At 44.5% G+C, this 22,037-nt stretch overlaps 1 protein-coding gene across 1 annotated transcript in view; it reads right to left on the reverse strand.

Moving 5' to 3' along the window:
- BMPR2 (bone morphogenetic protein receptor, type II (serine/threonine kinase)) overlaps positions 1-14,134 on the reverse strand; it is a 230,212-nt gene extending 216,078 nt beyond the window's left edge. Inside the window, exon 1 of the mRNA XM_011974476.1 lies at positions 13,521-14,134. Within this exon, the coding sequence (XP_011829866.1) occupies positions 13,521-13,596 (76 nt within the window). The 5' untranslated portion in view covers positions 13,597-14,134. The remainder of the gene's footprint in view (positions 1-13,520) is intronic.
- Positions 14,135-22,037: the final 7,903 nt, after the last annotated feature.

Genomic DNA, 22,037 nt, shown 5'->3' on the forward strand with positions numbered 1-22,037 from the left:
CAAAAAAAAAAAAAAAGACTTACTAAAAGCATTTTTGGTAGTTGTACATAAGGTAGAGGCTTTTCTAAGATAACACAAAACCAGATGTCATAAAGGAAAAAAAAAAAAAATAACACAAAACCAGATGTCATAAAGGAAAAAAAAAAAAGCAGTGCTAACTGCATAAAATCCTTTATATATTTGTATCATGTAAGTAACACCTTTAAATCAGTAAGAAAAAGAAATAAATCATTAGAAAAATTGACATGATATATGAACAGGCAATTCGGAGAAATACAACTGCTGACAAGCATATGAAAAGCTTGGCTCCACTAATAATTAAAGCACTCCAAACAAACAAGATACAATTTGTTCTGCTCTGGCAAAAATTGAAAAGAATATTACATCGTATTTGAAAAGGTGTAAGAAAACGGAGATTCTCGGCCAAGCGTAGTGGCTCACACCTGTAATCCCAGCACTTTGGGTGGCCAAGGCGGGTGGATCACCTGAGGTCAGGGGTTCGAGAGCAGCCTGGCCAACAAGGCGAAACCCTGTCTCTACTAAAAACACACAAATTAGCCAGGCATGGTGGCACGTGCCTGTAATCCCAGCTACTAGGGGGGCTCAGGCAGGAGGATCGCTTAAACTTGGGAGGCAGAGGTTGCAGTGAGCCAAGATCATGCCACTGCACTCCAGCCTGGGTAACAGTGCAAGACTCTGTCTCAAAAAAAAAAAAAAAAAAAAACACACACACACACAAAAGAAAATGAAGGTTCTCATACACTACTGGTAGAAATGACAGTACAACATGTTTTGAAGAAATTCTGGTAGTTCCTTTCAAGATTTTAAATGTACAAATGTCTGACCACATGATCTTACTTCTAGAACTGTTCCACATGAAAATCACAAAACTTTATGTACAATATACACAATATTATTCCACCTTGTTTAGAAGTAAATTCTAATTATACAGTTATTTATTTATAGCACATATAAAAAAGCATTAAAGATTATACACCATTAACACTGATTACATTCAGGAAATGGGATTAAGGAAACACGAGACGATGTTTTTTTTTTTTCTATACTTCATTATCATTTCTACACTTCACTATCATCATCATTTAAAAACCCTTTTTAATGGGCCAAGTGCAGTGGCTCACGCCTGTAATCCCAGCACTTTGGGAGGTCGAGGCGGGTGGATCACCTAAGGTCAGGAGTTCAAGACCAGCCTGACCAACATGGAAAAACCCCATCTCAACTAAAAACACAAAATTAGCCGGGCATGGCGGTACATGACTGTAATCACAGCTACTAGGGAGGCTGAGGCAGGAGAATCGCTTGAACCCAGGAGGTAGAGGTTGCGGTGAGCCAAGATCGCGCCATGGCACTCCAGCCTAGATAACAAGGGCAAAACTCCATCTCAAAAAAAAAAAAAAAAACCCTTTTTACAACGACTTTGTATAATTTTAGAATCTTTTTTTTTTTTTTTTTTTGAGACGGAGTCTGGCTCTGTCGCCCAGGCTGGAGTGCAGTGGCCGGATCTCAGCTCACTGCAAGCTCCGCCTCCCAGGTTCACACCATTCTCCTGCCTCAGCCTCCCAAGTAGCTGGGACTACAGGTGCCCGCTACCTCGCCTGGCTAGTTTTCTGGGGTTTTTTGTATTTTTTAGTAGAGACAGGGTTTCACCATGTTAGCCAGGATGGTCTCGATCTCCTGACGTCGTGATCCACCCATCTCAGCCTCCCAAAGTGCTGGGATTATATAGGCTTAAGCCACTGCGCCTGGCCTAGAATCTTAAATAACAAAAAGTTTTTTTAAAAGAAATGGTAAAATAAAAGGCTAAAAGCAAAAACAAGTCTTTTTTTTTTTTTTTTTTTTTTTTAGAGACAGGGTCTCACCCTGTCACCCAGGCTGAAGTACAGTGGCATGATCACAGTTCACTGCAGCATCCAATTCCTGGGCTTCAGTGATCCTCCCACCTCAGCCTCCCAAGGAGCTGGTACTACAGACTCATACTCGGCTAAATTTTAAAAATTGTTTGTAGAGACAGGGTTCTCATTATATTGCCCAGGCTGGTCTCAAACTCTAGGCCACAAGCAATCTTCCTGCCTCAGCCTCCCAAAAATTACAGGCGTGAGCCACTGCACCCAGCCCACACTTTTAATTTCAAATAATTAGAATTTAATCTATTAAAGATTGTCAGTTACTGAATTTAATCTATGTTCATTAAAAGCGTAATGTGAAATATAAAGCCTATTAGATGCTTAGAGTAGAATACAGTAAAAACCTAAGACTAATATCTTGTTTTTTGTTTTTTGTTTTTTGAGACGGAGTCTCGCTCTGTTGCCCAGGCTGGAGTGCAGTGGTGCGATCTTGGTTCACTGCAACCTCCGCCTTCCAGGTTCAAGGGAATTCTTCTGCCTCAGCCTCCTAAGTAGCTGGGACTACAGGCACCCGCCACCATGCCCGACTAATTTTTTCTTGTATTTTATTGTAGAGATGGGGTTTCACTGTGTTAGCCAGGCTAGTCTTGATCTCCTGACCTCGTGCCTCCCGCCTGCCTCGGCCTCCCAAAGTGCTCGGATTACAGGCATGAGCCACTGCACCCGGCACATCTTGCTTTTAAAAGAAGGATTTAGCAAGGAATCAGTATAACTCAGTTTCTTACAAACCTAAGTAAATGGACAATGATGTTTTTGTTGTTGTTTGTTTTCTTTGAGATGCAGTCTCGTTGTTACCCAGGCTAGAGTGCAATGACATAATCTCGGCTCACTGCAACCTCCACCTCTTGGGTTCAAGCAATTCTCCTACCTCAGCGTCCCACGTAGCTGGGACTACAGGCAGATGCCACCAAACCCAGCTAATTTTTGTATTTTCAGTAGAGATAGGGTTTCGCCACATTGGCCAGGCTGGTCTCGAACTCCTGATCTCCGTTAATCCACCCAACTCAGCCTCCCAAAGTGCTGGAATTACAGACATGAGCCACCGTGCCCAGCCAAACAATGATTCTTAAGAAACAGCTGTACAAATGGAACAAGTTGGTGTGAAAGACTAAACAGAATTTATAGATTAGCATTCTTGATAATGTTTCATCAAGTTAACACATTGGTTTAGCCAAAGGAAAAAACGATTAAATATCTCAGAAAAGTTATATCCCACATAAAACTTTGTTTCAATAAGTAACATGAATTCATCTCTTCAGATCATTTGACTGTTTTTAATCTTGCTTTATAACAGCACAATACAGTCGTTTGTGAAGTAACTAAATATAAAAAGTTATTCTTCACACTAGACTGGCCCCATGGAGTTTTAATCACTAAGAACACATGGAAACATTAAAAATTTATCCTCAACTAAATATGTCATCATCATTCTTCTAATCTAACTGGTGTTCTTTTCCAAAATTGAAGCTTTGAATCTTCAATGAATTTTTTTTATTATCCACTGACATTTGAATGCTACACATAAAACAAAACCTAAGATATTTGCTGTCAATTACAGCAAAATAAGAGACTATACCTAAGACATAGTTCAATCTGGACAATTATTCTGGCATGATCAAAATCCCAGTAAGATTTTCAGATGCCTAAAAGATTCCAAATATTTTAAGCCTTTAGACTAACACTTTATATATTATACGAATGTTTTGCTTTGGAGCTACAGGGGCCTGACCTTGATTCCCAAGTGTCCCACTTACTCAGTTTAATCATCTGCAGAATAAAGAAAAATAATAGTACTGATCAGTCTGTTTAGAGGATAACGAGATAACATAGTATACATGTAAAGCACTTAGTGACTATACTAAAGACTTGAGAAATGCTTATGTGTCTCTTCACTTCCCCAATATATATTTACTAATTGTAGCCACTGTCAAATTATATAGAATAAGGTATTTTAAATCTAATCTCTTCTAAAATATTTAATTTTCTGAATATTTCCTAGTTTGTAAAGTTAAAAGCCCAATAAAAGTTGAGCAAGACAGAGGTTGGCACATGAGGTCATAAATTGCAGAAGCCAGATTGTGTACAATATTTTAAATGGCTGTGACTATTATTCTGAATGAGATGGGAATAAGAATGAGATAAGCAAAGAGATGTCTTATCTAACTTATGTATGAAAAGGGTCTGGCCAGGATGGTGGCTCACACCTGTAATCCTAGCACTTTGGGAGGCCGAGACAGGCAGATCATGAGGCCAGGAGATTGAGACCATCCTGGCTAACACAGTGAAATCCCGTCTCTACTAAAAATACAAAAAAAAAAAATTAGCTGGGTATGATGGCACGCGCCTGTAATCCTAGCTACTTGGGAGGTTGAGGCAGGAGAATCGCTTGAATCTGGGAGGTGGAGGTTGCATTGAGTCGAGGTCGCGCCACTGTACTCCAGCCAGGATGACAGAGTGAGACTCTGTCTGGAAAAAAAAATTAAAAGAAAAGAAAAGAAAAGGCTCACTCAGGCTACTATGTTGAAAGGAGACTGTAATAAAGCAAAGATGTTAACAGAGAAAACAGAGTCTAGTAAAAAAGTACAAGTAAGAGAAGACAGTGGCTTTTAGATTAAGGTAGTAGCATAGTGGAGGTGGTAAAAAGCAGTAAGATTCTAGATATATTTTGAAGGTAAAGTCAAGAGTTTTTGCTATCACATTGGATAAGAATGTGAAAAAAAAGAAAGACAAGAGACAAAGGTATCTCTAATTTGGGGCCTTAACAACTGGAAGGATAGAACTGACATTTGCTGAATAGGCTAAGACATAGGAGGAACAGGTCTGGTGAAGCAGCTTCAGAAGTTCAGTTTGGAACAGGTAAAGTTTGTGATGAATATCAGACATCAAAGTAGATACGACAGATACACAGCTGGCTACATGCAAAAGAATTTCAAGGAAAGAAGTCTGAGATAGAAATAAATTTGAAACTTGTCCACCTTTAGATGCTATTTAAAGCCAAAAAACTGGATGAGATCACCAAGAGGGTTGGTGCACACAGAGAAAAGAAAAGGTCTAAAGACTGAATCCTGAAACAACACAACAATATTTAGCCGTCAGGGACATAAGGAAGAACTATCAAAGTTGCTGGTGAGGTAGGAGAAATATCAACAGAGAATAGTATCTTAGAAGCCAAATGAAGAAGTACTTGAAGGATGAAAAAAAAAAGGATTAAATTGGCTCATGCTGCTGATAGGTCAAAACAAGAACTTGGAAATAAATCAAAAAATAAGCAGGACATATGCACAGAAGTATTAAATATGACATTGTTTATTAGAGAAGAAAATCAGAAACAACCTAAACATCTCCCAATATGAATTAAGTAAATAACAAATACACTCAATGGAATATCACACAATTATGAAAAAATGATAGCTATTAAGATCACATATACCTATGACATATTATTCTATGTAAAAAAAACTGAGATATAATTAATAGATATTATAAAATCACAACCATATAAAAACACATGCATCTTTTTTTTTTGCTGGGCGTGGTGGCTCATGCCTGTAATCCCAGCACTTTGGGAGGCCAAGGTGGGTGGATCACGAGGTTAGGAGTTCGAGACCAGCCTGGCCAACACAGTGAAACCCTGTCTCTACTAAAAATACAAAAATTAGTGGGGCATGGTGGCGCACACCTGTAGTCCCAGCTACTCTGGCGGCTGAGAAGGAGAATCACTTGAACCCAGGAGGCGGAGGTTGTCATGAGCCGAGATCATGCTACTGTACTCCGCCTGGGCAACAGAGCGAGACGACTCTGTCTCCAAAAAAAAAAAAAAAAAAGCATCTTTCTTTTTAATTAGAAGAAAACATACCAAAACAAAAAGTGTTAGGGTTGTGTGAAGATTAATATTTTTTCTCTTAATTTTTCAAATGAAAACAAAAAAAAAGCTTGCCCTAAAAGGATAGCCTGGTGCGTCTACAACAATTATATAGCTTTGCTCATAGAGTATTCTTATCTACAAAAGCAAAGATTGAAAACAGATTAATAATAATAGAAAGTCTTAACTATTTCCTCATCTAAATGAAACAAAAAAATGAGAATTTGGATTACTGGCCAAATATTTTATCCCTTCACACTTATCATTAACACATTTTGTTCTAAATTATCCTATTTTGCACTAAACTTACTGGGGCAGAATGAAAGTACATGATCGTGTATATTTTTGACACCAATGATAAGGGCAAACTACTGTCTTGAAGGAGAAAGGGGAAGTGAGATCTGGCTTTAAGAAACTGAAATTTCTCAGCCAGGCGCGGTGGCTTACTCCTGTAATCCCAGCACTTTGGGAAGCTGAGGCAGGCAGATCACATGAGGTCGGGAGTTCAAGACCAGCCTGACCAGCATGGAGAAACCCCGTCTCTACCACAAATACAAAATTAGCTGGGCGTGGTGGTGCATGCCTGTAATCCCAGCTACTCGGGAGGCTGAGGAACAAGAATCACTTGAACCCAGGAGGTGAAGGTTGCCGTGAGTGGAGATCCTGCCATTGCACTCCAGCCTGGGCAAGAAGAGCAAAATTCCGTCTCAAAAAGACAAGACAAGACAAGACAAGACGACACAACACAGGACAGGACATGACATGACACGACAGAGAGAGAAAAAGAAAGAAAGAAAGAAAGAAAGAAAGAAACTGAAATTTCTCAACCTCCATTTGCATCTACCCTTCCAGAAACAGACGTGGATCAAATACCTAACTCTTCCAAATACCTAACTCCATCTAAAATTCTTAGGCCAATGCCTCTGGCACAATACTTTATCATGTCTCATAATTTTTCCAACAAGTCTGCTGTCAACACATTTAAGATGTGAATGACTGCACACATTTTGTACTGTATCTTGATAATTTAGGTAATGTATTTTAAACGTTACTGATGCACAAGGCAGGGTTAAGGTATAGTGTTGAGCATCGTAATTCTAGGCATGCATATAATCTTTCATATCAGTGGTTTGGTTTTGTTTTGTTTTTTTGAGATGGGAGTTTCGCTCTTTTGCCAAGGCTGGAGTGAAGAGGCACAATATTGGCTCACTGCAACCTCCACCTCCCTGGTTCAAGGGATTCTCCTGCCTCAGCCTCCCAAGTAGCTGGGATTATAGGCGACTGCCACTACACTCAGCTAATTTTTGTATTTTTAGTAGAGATGGGGTTTCACCATATTGGCCAGGCTGGTCTCGAACTACTGACGTCAATTGATCCGCCAGCCTCGGCCGCCCAAAGTGCTAGGATTACAGGTATGAGAGTGCCTTTGAAAATAATAATTTTTTTTTTCTGAGACGGGAGTCTCACCCTGTCGCCCAGGCTGGAGTACAGTGGTACGATCTCGGCTCAATGCCACCTCCACCTCCCGGGTTCAAGCAATTCTCCTGCCTCAGCTTCCTGAGTAGCTGAGATTACAGGCATGCGCCACCACATCTGGCTAATTTTGTTTTTTCTTTTTCTTTTTTTTTTTTTTTTTGAGACGGAGTCTCGCTCTGTCGCTCAGGCTAGAGTGCAGTGGCGAGATCTCAGTTCACTGCAAGCTCCGCCTCCCAGGTTCACGCCATTCTCCTGCCTCAGCCTCCCGAGTAGCTGGGACTACAGGCGCCCGCCACCTCGCCCGGCTAGTTTTTGTTGTATTTTTTAGTAGAGACGGGGTTTCACCGTGTTAGCCAGGATGGTCTCCATCTCCTGACCTCCTGATCCACCTGTCTCGGGCTCCCAAAGTGCTGGGATTACAGGCTTGAGCCACGGTGCCCGGCCTTGTTTTTTCTTTTCGTTCTTTTTTTTTTTTTTAGACAGTTTTGCTCTTGTTGCCCAGGCTGAAGTGCAGAGGCGCAACCTCGGCTCACTGCAACCTCTGCTTCCCAGGTTTAAGCGATTCTCCTGCCTCAGCCTCCCGAGTAGCTGGGATTACAGGCATGTGCCACCACACCTGGCTAATTATGTATTTTTAGTAGAGACGGGGTTTCACCATGAGGGCCAGGTTGGTCTCGAACTCCCGACCTCAGGTGATCAGCCCATCCTGACCTCCCAAAGTGCTGGGATTACAAGCATGAACCATGGCTCCCGACCTAATTTTGTATTTTAGTAGAGACAGGGTTTCACCATGTTAGCCAGGCTGGTCTTGAACTCCTGACCTCGGGTGATCTGCCCATGTTGGTTTCCCAAAGTGCTGGGATTATAGGCGTGAGCACCGCGCCCAGCCAAATTTGTGTATTTTTTGTAGAGACAGGGTTTCATCATGTTGGCCAGGCTGGTCTCAAAATCCTGACCTCAAGTGATCCGCCCGCCTTGGCCTCCCCAAGTGCCAGGATTACAGGTGTGAGCCAATTCGCCTAGGCCACACTGCAAATTTTTAAAAGGAAAAAGGTTTTGCGTAATTGCTTAATGTACAAATTAAGAAATGTTTGTTCCCAATGTTTACTGGATTAAGCAATAAAAGATAAAGATTAAGTAGTAATTACCACAAAAAGTAGAAATAATAAACTTACAGAACTTGAGAGAAAGAATCTCCTAACCTCATGATCTGCCCGCCTCGGACTCCCAAAATGCTGGGATTGCAGGTGTGAGTCACCACGCCCAGCAAAAAAAAAAGAAAAAAGATGCATGCATTTTTATATGGTTGTGATTTTATAATATCTATTAATTATAGTTCTCAAAGGTACCTAAAATTTACTGGTTGATAGGGACATCAAAGGCAGATTCCCAGGCTCGTTGTCCAGAGATTTGGATTCAGTAGGTCTAGTGGGATACCCATGAATCTGTATTTTGAAAAGATCAAGTACAACCCCGTATTATTACAAGTGAGAAAACTATGTTAAGTATTTGCCCGGAATCACCTAGAATCTAGGTCTCATTAACTCCCAACAGTGGTCTTCCCACTATACCTCTTAAACTACATACTTTATAGTTGAAGGAACTAGGACAAAGAAAAAGTTACTAGTGTGTTATTTGAGTCAATAAACAATCCTAGAATATTCCTGGTTGAAATTCCTTTTTATTATTCACTAAGTATTTCTTAAATGTCTACTATATGCATAGCAATATGGTAAATTATAAAACTAGTAAGACATGAACACTGTCCTCTGGAAGCAATTATCAGTTCGGAGGACAAGGCAAATACATAAAACTGATATCCAGCCAGGTGTGGTAGCTCACACCTGTAATCCCAGCACTTTGGGAGACCGAGGTGGGTGGATCAGCTGAGGTAAGGAGTTTGAGACCAGCCTGGCCAACGTGGTGAAACCCCGTCTCTCCTAAAAATAAAAAAATTTCGGGCTCGGTGTCTTACGCCTGTAATCCTAGCACTTTGGGAGGCCGAGACGGGTGGATCACGAGGTCAGGAGATCGAGACCATCCTGGCTAACACGGTGAAACCCTGTCTCTACTAAAAAATACAAAAAAACTAGCCAGGCCTGGTGGCAGGTGCCCGTAGTCCCAGCTACTCAGGAGGCTGTGGCAGGAGAATGGTGTAAACCCGGGAGGTGGAGCTTGCAGTGAGCCGAGATCCGGCCACTGCACTCCAGCCTGGGCGACAGAGCGAGACTCCCTCTCAAAAAAAACAAAAATTAGCCAGGCATGGTGGTGTGCACCTATAATCCCAGCTACTCGGGAGGCTGAGGCTGGAGAATGGCTTGAACCTAGGAGGCGGAGGTTGTATTGAGTCGAGATCATGCCACTCCACTCCAGGCTGGGCGACAGAGGAAGACTGCATCTCAAAAAAAAAAACCCAAAAACTGATATCCAACAGCACAGCAATCTACAAGTAGGTGCCAAAGTAAGTGGTGTGGCCAATTATAAAATTAACTGATTCACACAGATTCCACTCAGTATTTTTTAATGGTTAGAATTTACCCATCAGAAATCAATAATGAATTTCTTCTCTTTCATTGTTAAAAAAAAAAAAAACTGGCCTTCGGGCACGGTAGCTCATGCCTGTAATCCCAGCACTTTGGGAGGCCGAGGCGGGCGGATCACGAGGTCAGGAGATAGAAACCATCCTGGCTAACACGGTGAAACCCTGTCTCTACTCAAAATACAAAAAAATTAGCCGGGCATGGTGGCGGGCACCTGTAGTCCCAGCTACTCGGGAGGCTGAGGCAGGAGAATGGCGTGAACCCGGGAGGTGGAATTTGCAGTGAGCAGAGATTGCGCCACTGCACTCCAGCCCGGGCGACAGAGCAAGACTCTGTCTCAAAAAAACAAACAAACAAAAACTAGCCTTTAATGAAGGAAAGGTTTTGTCTTTGTGTGAACAGTTATCTCTCTCCTCACTACTTATCCACATCAATACCACTACTATCACATAATCCCACATGCCAGAATAGCTTTTGTAGAGATCAAAGTTTATCTAATTTTAATGCAAAAAACTAAGAGTTTGGCCCTCTTCCAAGACTAAGAAAAGCCTCCCTTCTGGACCATCTTATTGATTATATGTGGTCGACTGAGGATTTCAATTCTTCATTCTTCTGCAATAGTACTATACATCCAAATATTATATTAGCTTCATCATAGGCAAAGTGTACTTTGATATCTCTTGCTTCTGAGCTTGGCCATATGACTTGGTCAGCCAATGTGATGTTAGGAGAGCAGAGTCTGGAAATGTGCTGGTAGGGTTGGGGCTTGGCCTCTTTCTCTTCTGGCATTGCTATGACACCAGCTTCCCCCAGATAGATGTTACCTCTCCCTCTAGCCTGGACCCCAGAAGGAGACACATGGAGCAGAATAAATGCCTATTGTTCCATGCCACTAAGATTTTGTAGTTGCCAATAATTACACAGCAAAATGTCACTGAATTACCATATTTAAGAAATCCAACCCAGGCACAGTGGCTCACGCCTGTAATCCCAGCACTTTGGGAGGCAGAGGTGGGTGGACCACGAGGTGAGGAGTTTGAGATCAGCCTGGCCAATACGGTAAAACTCTGTCTCTACTAAAAATACATAAATTAGCCAGGCGTGGTGGCACACACCTGTAGTCCCAGTTACTTGGGAGGCTGAGGCAGAAGAATCCCTTGAACCCGGGAGGCAGAGGTTGCAGTGAGCTGAGATGGCGCCACTGCACTCCAGCCTGGGCAACAGAGCGAGACTCTGTCTAAAAGAAAAAAAAAAAAAAAGAAAAAAAATTAGCTGGGTGTGGTGGTGCACTCCTGTAATCCCAGCTACTCTGGAGGCTGAGGCAGGAGAATCACTTGAGCCTGGGAGGCGGAAGCTGTGGTGAACCGAGGTCACACCACTGCACTCCAGCCTGGGAGACAGAGTGAGATCCTGTCTGAAAAAAAAAAAAGAAAAGAGAAGAAAATGTTCTAAGAATTAAGGAGTCCAAGAACTTGGTAAGTGAGAAAGAGGGATTCAAAAGAAATGATTTATCCATGACCCCAAAAAAGGATGTGCTATCAATCAGTCTTCTAGGATTTATTTTCCTGTTCAGCTGCACTATTTACACCTGTCCAGTTAACATCACTGCATCTATATAACCCAAATCCACACAGGCCCTCTTTAATCAGCTTGCACTTAATGAAGCTGCACCAGCCACTTCAATATCAGGCAAAGCAAAGTTTTACATGTTCAGAACTATGACATTTGCATAACCACTGCTGCACTGACACTTTGTAAGTGTCCCTGCTTCTTTACAAAGGTTGATCTGGTGAAGGCATTACTCCATCTCATACATCCAGTAAAAGTGAGAAGTTGTTGCTGTTATTGCTGCTGTTACCATTAATGTGGTACGTAAAGGCGCACGCTGTAATCCTGGCTCCATAATTTACTGACTATGTGGTGAGTTATTCAAATTCTCTGTACTTTACTCTCCTTCTATGGAAAAGGTGAATGATAATAACCTACAAAATAGAATTGTCATGAGGATGAAGTGAAAAAATATATGTGAAGTTATTTGAATAGCTGATGGTGCATGGCAGGCACTTAATAAATACTAGCTATTATCATTACTATTACAAGTCTGAAATCCAGCTTCACAAATTTTGTCATCTGGTGCTATGCAACACTAAAGAAAAAAAGACTAAAACCACTAGCAGTGATTCTTTTATTCTCTCTCTTTTAAGAGACACTCTTCTAAAATGACTGTATTACCAAACAAAAATTAAGTTTATTTTTAAATAAATGCTTTTTCTCTTACTTTTATCAGTTCTGATCACGATATTACCAGCACGTCAAGATAAATGAGAATCTATATTCTAAAAAGGTTAAGAATAACAAAGAACATTGAAAAGTGTATGTTCTCAGATTTCTGCTCATGGAATGTTTAAGGCCTTTTACTCCATATTTTACAGGAACCACATGGCTTGTGGCTAGAGAATTTAAATAGCTAACACAATATAAAGAAATTTGGAGAAAAATCATTTTTACTCTGAAAGCAACTACAATTATCAAAAATATTAAAATATCAGTTTTAAAGTAAATTCAGAAGTTCAAATTATTTTAACAGAACCATATAGATTTATCATCAATTTAACAGACATTAATCAACAGTAGACATTATTCAACAATATCAAAAGCATAAAAGGAAACTTCAAATTTTCTTTCGGCATTTTCCTAGGTCAGACTTTTAAAACCAAATTAAGCAAATAACCTCTGTATCTAACATAGCAATGAGAAATTTGTTTACTGTGAAACACACTTATCAAAAGAAAAAAAGTAATTCGAAAGGGTCATTTGGTCCTTTACTCGTTTTAAAAGCACAATCCATTTGCCCATCATAAACCAAGTGTACGAGTTACATGTAGAATTCACTTCTCAAAATTTCTAAAAGCAAATCACCAAAAGACTGCTTGAAAAAATAGTTGCAAATAGAAGATGTGGTCTTTTTCCTAAGGTTTCTGAGAACTGAAATGAAAATATCCAAAAGAAAGGATGACTACCACCCTTTAGACTTTAATGAAATGTCAAAGAACTTTCGGAGTCAAATCTCCTAGAAGTCTAATGTCAGGTCAAAGTTGTCTCGACAGCAAAGCCAACAGAGAGATGCCAGGTGACTAACAGTAAACTTATCAAACCGTATAATACAATATATCAAGAATCTCACAGTTCCGGCTTCCTCAACATTTATTGTATTCATTCGGTAAAATTTCTGAATAATGAAAGGAACATGGATTCCAGAGTGATCTAAATCTCAAAATAAGGTTCAAGTGTGTGTTCTCTAGTTGATGTTCTTTTTACTGTAAGCCAAAACCGCTTCTTTATAATAATAATTTTAAAAATCTACAGGTCTGTTTCCAGAGACCTCGTAATAGACACTGTTCACTGGTGATTAAAATATTATTTTTAATCGTTGCATTACCTCACAGCTAAAAATGTCAAGATACCACACCCAATATGTCTTTTTCACCCCGTGAAGGGGGGTGGGGTGGGAATATGGAAGTGGGGATAGGAAAATACACAGGAATATTAAAGGCGATTTCCCTGGAAGGCATGGGGCAGGCGCGCCGGCACCGGTTCGCAGCTCCGCGATCGGGGGGACGCGTGACGAAGGGCGAGCACAGGCCTCGGCCTCTGCGGGCTCCCTCCCTCGCCACCCGCAGGGGAAGTGGCCGGGACGCGCCGGCCGGAGCTACTCACCGGCCGCAGTGCTGACCAGCAGGATGGTCCATGGTAGCCAGGGCACCCGCCAGGGCCGCTGCAGCGAGGAAGTCATCCCTGGGCCAGCCAAGAAGCAGGAGGGCAAAGAAAAGAAATATGGGAAGTAGAGAGGCGGAGAATCAGCCGGGAGGCTCGTCTTCTCTCCCGTGGACTGATCCTGCCCGTATCACAATGCAGTTTGAAAGGACAAATGGCAGATGAGAGGACCTAGCTGCAGAGCTTTCATGCCGCTGCAGAAATTCCCTTCATTTCTCTCCCCTGCGGCTGGGGGTGTTCCTTCGCCTCGGACGGGGTGCCGCGGCCCTCCAAACTGAAGGCATGTCTGTGGGCAAAGCAGGGAGCCAAGAAGAAATCTCCCAAGTTATTTCCCTCGTAGTTTCACAATATCAAAAAAATATCCAGGTCTGGGAGAAAACATATCCAGGGTGCGGAGGGCAGGGATTCGATCCGGATCCGGGGGGCGAGGGTCAGAACTAGTTCCTGACTGTCGGGAAGGACGAAGCCGGGCGGGCGGCGGCGGCGCCCGGCAGCCCGAGTCGCATCGCCCGCGGCTCCGGGAAGGCAGGATTCCTTAAGTTTCGCTTCGGTGCTTCCTTCACTCTGATTTCGAAAACAACAAATCCTCTTCCTTGACTGGATCCAAAAAGGTGCCTGCCTCCATGGACAAGCTCACAGTCCCCACGCCTTCGCGGAACAACCGTGAGAGGGTCGGGGAGGCCCTGGCGAAGGCTGAGGAAACGTAGGAGCGGGGGAGGGGAGGGGTCGCGGCCCCGGCCCGGGCTCCCCGAGACCGCAGGCGGACGGGGTGCGAGAGGCTGCCCCTTCTAGCCCTCCTGGCGGCGCTCCCTTCCCTTCCTCGCTTTTTATTCCTGCCGCTCCATCTTGTCTGAGGTAAATTCCACCATGAAAGCCTCGTCTTCTCCCGTCAATGGCTCCTGTGAGCTAATCACAACCCCCCGAGGAAGCCGCCGCCGCCGCCGCCGCCGCCACCGCCTCGTTCTCCCGCAGCTCTGGGCTCCGGGAGGAGCTCGGGCGTCGCGGACCGAGGGCGGGGGGCGGCGGGAGGGCGGATGAAGGTAGCCGGGGAAGGGAGTGGGCAGTGAGGCGGCGAGACACCCTGCGTCCCTCCGGGAAGCACTTCCAGTGGCTCCGAGCAGACCAGACACAAAGGGGGGAGTCGCCGCAGCTGCCAGTCTGCGGCGCTCCCGGTCACCGGAGTCGCCCCGCCTCCGCCGCCGCCTCCGCCTCCGCCTCCTCCTCAGTCTACGGCTCTTCCCGGCCCTGTCTGTCTCTGGCCTGTGGTGCAGCGCGGGCGGCGGCGGCGGCGCCGGCGGCAGGATGAAGCCCGCACTGCGCCTGCGCGCTCACGACCCCGCCCGGCCCCGCCCCTCGTCCCGGGCTGGTTGAGGGCTCCGAGGCCCCAGCGCGGCGCGTCTGTCCCTTGAATGGCCGAGGGCTGGGTGGGGCTGCGGTGGGCAGCAGTGGCCTTTCTCCTTTACACACACATGACTTCCAAACGTGCAAGGCTTGGGATTCGCGTATTTGTTTAAGAGAGGGCGGCCACATCTTTTTGTTAGGCGTTCAGCAGACTCCTCCGATTCCGGGATTTCTCCCGACTGAGGCGTCTCCTTCTCAGTACTCTCGGAGGAAAGCCTCGAGGGGCAGAACTGCCCTCTGTTGTTTCATGGCGCTGGAGCCTCCCTCTCCGCAGCCCAAAGAATCCGGATGGACCCGCCTTTCCCAGAACCGGAGACCTTGGCCTCCTCAGGCTCCCCTCTGACTCAAACAAAAGCCGGAATTGGAAAGACCCCCCCACCCCTTTGCTGTGTTTGCTGTAATCGACGTCCTGCTTTCCTCAACCGCCCATTCCCTTAGCCTTCTTAGTTGACAGGAATATTGAGTATTTGCAAGGATGCGAAGCCAGAGAGAGAGAGAAAAAAAGACTTTTAATCTATAAATCATCCCGCTGTGTGCGCGCGTCTGTCCGTACAGCGCGGTGTCCACCCCGAGAGAGGGCCTGGATTCACAAGGCTGGGGGCCTTGACGGCTTTTTAGGGCACGTGAAAGGAAAATTGGGCTAGAGTTATGTCAGGATAGAGAATGGGATCATTTTGCACTCAAGTAATTGAGAAGATCCCGTTGGTACCGCAGTTTCCAAGGATTTGTGTAGTGCGTTTTTTCGATCTGATTTGTACAAGCGACCAGCATCCCTCCCGCCCTTACACCCCGCTGCGGGGTCAGCCGACGTGGGTGGGATTTTGCCGGCGGCGAGGGGAGAAGGTGACGTGCGTGGCGCCATGATCGGAAGTCTGGACTGAATTCTTAGCTGCGAGGTGGAAAATGCGCGTGGGAGGGCGATCTTGAGGGGTGAAGTCTGGCCTTCCCATCTCCCACCAGGCAGGAGGGTTATGCTGAAGGCTGGTTTTGCTGATCTTTTATTGAGGCTAAGGGCAGTTCCACAGATACAGTCATAGACTCCTTAAGTCATGCTCTGCTTGCTGCTTCGAGTCTGCTATTCTCTCTTTATCTGAATTTGATGTAAATAAATCTCCACATTCCTTAAACTGGTTCTGTTATACTAAACATCTTCCATAATTAGGGGTTGTAGCAATACCAACTCCGGATTCTAAGACTCTTTTTAGTTGAAATATGTTTGTACTGTTTACCCTTTAGACAGAGAAAAAATCTACCTAGTAAAATCCCTTAAAAAGACGAAGAGCATATGCTTTGATTCATTAGCTTTATTTATTTAGGTATTATTTATTTATTTATTGAGACGGACTCTTGCTCTGTCACCCAGGCTGCAGTGCAGTGGGGAGATTTCGGCTCACTGCAACCTCTGCCTCCCAGGTTCAAGCGATTCTCCGGCCTCAACCTCCTAAGTAGCTGGGATTACAGGCGGCGCCACCACGCCCAGCTAATTTTTGTATTTTTAATGGAGACGGGGTTTCATCATCTTTGCCAGGCTGGTCTCGAACTCCTGACCTCAGGTGATCCACCCGCCTCGACCTCCCAAAGTGCTGGGATTACAGACGTGAGCCACCGCACCCGACTGATTCATTAGCTTTATTACTGTATTTTGTTTTGCCCAAAAGGTCTAAATTAGAAACCGGTATTGTTTTACCATTTGTCTTTCAAAAACAGAGTTTCTAGCACTCAGAGAAATTGGATTTTAGTATGTTAGAGGTGCAGAAAGTTTATTAATTCGTAGTACACTTTTATCTTCCTCAAATTGAGATCAAGTACTTCATTCAATTTTTATTTGCTTAAGATTTTTTTCCAAGAAACATTAAGTGTCCTTTTTGTAGTTCCCCCTTATCCACCGTTTCAGCTACCTGCGGTCAACCACGGTCTGAAAATATTAAATGGAAAGTTCCAGAAATAAACTGTTTGTTTTGTTTTGAGACGGAGTTTCTCTTTTGTTGCCCAAGCTGGAGCGCAATGGCCTGATCTCAGCTCACAGCAACCTCTGCCTCCCAGACTCAAGCGATTCTCCTGCCTCCGCCTCCTAAGTAGCTGGGATTACAGGCATGCGCCACCACACCCAGCTAGTTTTGTATTTTCAGTAGAGACGGAGTTTCACTATGTTGGTCAGGCTGGTCTCAAACTCCCCACCTCAGGTGATCTGCCCTCCTGGCCTCCCAACATGCTAGGATTAGAGGCTTGAGCCACTGCGCCTGGCCTTATAAATTTTAAATTGAGTAATGTTACTAACTAGCTGTGATGAAATCACTGCCATCCCACACTGTCCTTCTGGGATGTGAATCATCATTTGTACAGTGTATCCGCTATAACCTCCTTAATCACTTAGAAGGAGTCTCTTATCAGACTGACTGTGGCAGTATGTAGTATCCAAGTACTTGTGTTCAACTAACCTTTATTTTACTTAATAATGGCCCCAAAGCACAAGAGTAGTGATGCTGGCAATTCAGCCATAGAGAAGCTGTAAAGTGCTTCCTGTAAGTTAAAATGTCAGAGTTCTTGCCTGTAATTCCAGCACTTTGGGAGGCCGAGGCGGCGGGCGGATCACAAGGTCAGGAGATCGAGGCCATCCTAGCTAACACGGTGAAAACCTGTCTCTACTGAAAATACAAAATTAGCCGGACGTGGTGGCAGGTGCCTGTAGTCCCAGCTACTTGGGAGGCTGAGGCAGGAGAATGGTGTGAACCCGGGAGGTGGAGCTTGCAGTGAGCCAAGATCGTGCCATATCACTCCAACCTGGGCAACAGAGCGAGACTCAGTCTCAAAAGAAAAAAAGAGTTATTGACTTAATAAGGAAGGAAAAAAATTACATGCTGAGGTTGCTAAGATCGCTGGTAACAATGAATCTTTGGCAGGGCACAGTGGCTCACGTTTGTAATCCCAGCACTTTGGGGGACCGAGGTGGGAGGATCACTTGAGGTCAGGAGTTCAAGATGTGCCTGGCCAACATGGTGAAACCCCGTCTCTACTAAAAATACAAAAATTAGCTGGGCATGGTGGCATGTACCTGTAATCCCAGCAGCTTCTCCGGAGGCTGAAGCAAGAGAATCGCTTGAACACGGGAGGTGGAGGTTGCAGTGAGCTGAGATTGCACCACTGTACTCCAGTCTCATGACAGAGACTCTAGCAAAAAAAAAAAAAAAAAATCTATCTGTGAAACTGAATTGTGAAGAAAAAATAAATTCAGGCTAGTTTTGCTGCCACACCTCAGACTGCAAAAGTGATGGCCACAGTGCATAATAAGTGCTTAGTTAAGATGGAAAAGGCATTAAATTTGGGGGTCGAAGACATAATAGAAATGTACTCCAGTTTACAGCAATTGGGTTCAGTACTGTCTGCAATTTCAGGCATCCACTGGACGTCTTGGAACAAATCCCTTGTGGATAAGGGCCAGGGAGGACTACTGTACATGTTATAAATGTATAATAAATTATATAGAACACAGAAAAGGTCTTAGGAAATTCACATGAAAAAACACATGCCACTGACTTGGTAGGTAGACAACTAGATATGTACCCTCTTCCCTTTTCTGTTCCTTCTTGTGATATCTCAGTTGGGACATGGCTGTTCACTTACAGTGAGAAAGAACATCAAAGAACAGAATTAGGACTTGGCAGGAAACTTGTCCACGACAAAAGGCAGACAATGTAGACAATGTAAGTCAAGCTCAGCTGAGAACAAAGGACTGGTGATGCAGGTGAGGTTTGGCATCTGTACTAATCAGGATGGGCTAAATTACAGTAACATTCCCCGAATCTCAACATCTTATTGCAATAAAGGTTTATTTCTCACACGTTATATGTTTGATACAAGTCATCAGGGGACCCATCGCAACTTGAGTTCACAGGAAACAGACACTGAAACTCTGAAATTTGTATTCAGGAGGTTATTACCTAATGATGGCAAGAACAACCTCTGTGGGGATTGAGGGATGCAAGACTGGGCAGAGGGAGAAGATGAATTGCAACACATTTGCAACCGAGGCATCAACCAATCCTGCAGGAATTCTGGAACTGGGTTGGCCTTTCAGCATTGTCCTAATCTGTGTCTGCTAACACTTTAAGGTACACCTAAAAGACCCCCCAAACCCAGCACGCTTTTCATTCAAGATTCCTTCAGTGGGGTACATCTAGGGAAAAAGTCCCTCAAGAATGCTGATAAATTAGGCTCCTTGATTGCTGCCTTGGAGTAGGAAATCCAGCATTAGACAGACTGCCTAATCAAGTTGGGTAAAACTCAGTTAAATTATACGTTCACACCAACCAGTCACTGGATATGGGCTGCACATATGAAAGAGATGTGACCTTTGATAAAAGGGTTCTCTTTAGCCAACAGCTACCCCCAGAGAGGGACCCAGCTGAGCACTGTCAGCCACCAGCAGTTCTAGCAGTTGGGAGAAAGAATGCTTCAGACCTAAAGAGTGGATCTGGGGAGCTCAGCAAAACATCCACTGCATGGACTCTCTCACTGTAATCACTGAGGTCCCCAGATTGGTAGAGTCTTCACTGAGACATGTTTTCCTAACTGCCACAGTAGGGATCATAAAATTTAATTGCTCGTGTTGCAGTGTCTTGCTGTAGCCATTAAAAAGCTTCCACCTAGAAGCAGTGTGCTTTACTTCCACTCATATTTTAGTGTCCAACAAAGTCAGATGGCCAAACCTAACTTTAAGAGGGCAGAGGCCGAGAGCGGTGGCTCACTCGTGTAATCCCAGCACTTGGGAGGCCGAGGCGGGCGGATCACGAGGTCAGGAGTTCGAGACGGGTGAAACCCCTTCTCTACTAAAAATACAAAAAATTAGCCGGGCGTGGTGGCGGGTACCTGTAATCCCAGCTACTTGGGAGGCCGAGGCAGGAGAATCGCTTGAACCTGGGAGGCAGAGGTTGCATTGAGCCTAGATTGCGCCACTGCACTCCAGCTCAGGAGACAGTGCAAGACTCAGTCTCAAACAAAAAAAAGGCAGAAAATGTAATCCTACCATGTCATGAGAAAGAGAACCTGAATATTTGTGAACAGCCCTAATGACTAACATAGTATCCAAGGGTAAAATAATCCCCAATACTGTAATCACCAAAACCCCAACAAGTAGGACTTTTTTCCTGATAGGGGTAAGGAAGCAGGAAATAAAGGAGATACAACATGGAAATCCAAGAGGACAGACTAACAGCATCTGCCAAGACTGATCTTCACTATGTATTATAGCCCCTCATGGATGATATATCTGCTTTGAGTTGGAGGACTGGTCCTGGTTTTAAGAGGGGACAGAGGGGCACTACGCAGATTATTAGAACAACTATTGAAATAAGGACCAAGGCCAATTTCTTGTTAAATAAATGAGGTATGTAGGAATTACCTGGGCTCAGAAATACCGACTACTTCCTTTTTTTTTTTTTTTTTTGTGAGACGGAGATTTACTCCTGTTGCCCAGGCTGGAGCGCAATGGTGCAATCTCGGCTCACCGCATCCTCTGCCTCCCAGGTTCAAGCGATTCTCCTGCCTCAGCCTACCGAGTAGCTGGGATTACAGGCATGTGTCACCACACCCGGCTAATTTTGTATTTTTAGTAGAGACGGGGTTTCCCCGTATTGCCCAGGTTGGTCTCAAACTCCTGACCTCGGGTGATCCGCCCGCCTCGGCCTCCCAAACTGCTGGGATTACAGGCATGAGCCACCGCGCCTGGCTCCGGCCATTTTCCTTGTTGATTTCAAACATGGAGCTCTACTTTCCTTCAAAGAGTAGATACAGGACCCTTCATTTATCTCCAAGTTATACCATATGTAGTTAAGATTTTTACTAAGGCTTGGAATTAAAAAAGAAAAGTAGGCTGGATGCGGTGGCTCATACCTGTAATCCCAACACTTTGGGAGACCAAAGACGGTGGATCACTTGAGCCCAGGAGTTTCAGACCAGCCTGGCCAACAAAGTGAAACCCCATTTCTACTAAAAATACAAAAAAAATTAGCTAGGCGTGGTGGTGCACTGGAGGCTGAGGCACAAGAATCGCTGGAACCCAGGAGGCAGAGGTTGAAGTAGTCAGCCGAGATCGTGCCACTGAACTCCAGCCTGGGTGACAGAGTGAGACTGTCTCAAAAAAAAAAAAAAGAAAAAAGAAAAAAGAAAAGTATGACATAGTATAACACAGTGAAGGATATCTTAAAATAAGAATCAGCTATCACTGCTCTCTGAAGTCCTTGAGCCACATGTATACCTGCCCAGTGGAACCCCATTTGAAAGTACCGTTTCTGGCCCGGTACAGTGGCTCACGCCCCTAATCCCAGCACTTTGGGAGGCCAACGTGGGCGGATCACCCGAGGTCGGGAGTTGGACATCAGCCTGACCAACATGGAGAAACCTCGTCTCTACTGAAAAAAAAAAAAAAAAAAAAAAATTAGCTGGGTGTGGTGCTGCACGCCTGTAATCCCAGCTACTTGGGAGGTTGAGGCAGGAGAATCACTTGAACCCGGGAGGCGGAGGTTGCAGTGAGCCGAGATCACCTCATTGCACTCCAGCCTGGGCGGCAAGAGAGAAACTCTGTCTCAAAAAAAATAATAATAATAAAATAAAGCCAGGCGCGGTGGCTCACACCTGTAATCCCAACACTTTGGGAGGCTGAGGCTGGCAGATCATGAGGTCAAGAGATCGAGACCATCCTGGCCAACATGGTGAAACCTGTCTCTACTAAAAATACAACCCCAGAGGTGGAGGTTGCAATGAGCCTAGATCGGGCCACTGCGCTCCAGCCCCGCGTCAGAGCAATACTCCCTCTTAAAAAAATAAAATAAAATAAAATAAAAATAAATTAAAAAGCCACGCATGGTTGCGTTTGCCAGCTACTAGGGGGGTTGAAGCAGGAGGATCGCTTGAACCCAGGAAGCGGAGGTGGTAGTGACCCGAGATCACACCACCACACTCTAGCCTGGGTGGCAGAGCCAGACTCCCTATCAAAAAAAGTACTATTGGCCGGGTGGTAGATCACTTCTGCAATCCCAGCACTTTGGGAGACCGAGGCGGGCA

Source organism: Mandrillus leucophaeus, unplaced genomic scaffold, assembly GCF_000951045.1.
Source record: "Mandrillus leucophaeus isolate KB7577 unplaced genomic scaffold, Mleu.le_1.0 Scaffold146, whole genome shotgun sequence".
Classification (NCBI taxonomy): Eukaryota; Metazoa; Chordata; class Mammalia; order Primates; family Cercopithecidae; genus Mandrillus; species Mandrillus leucophaeus.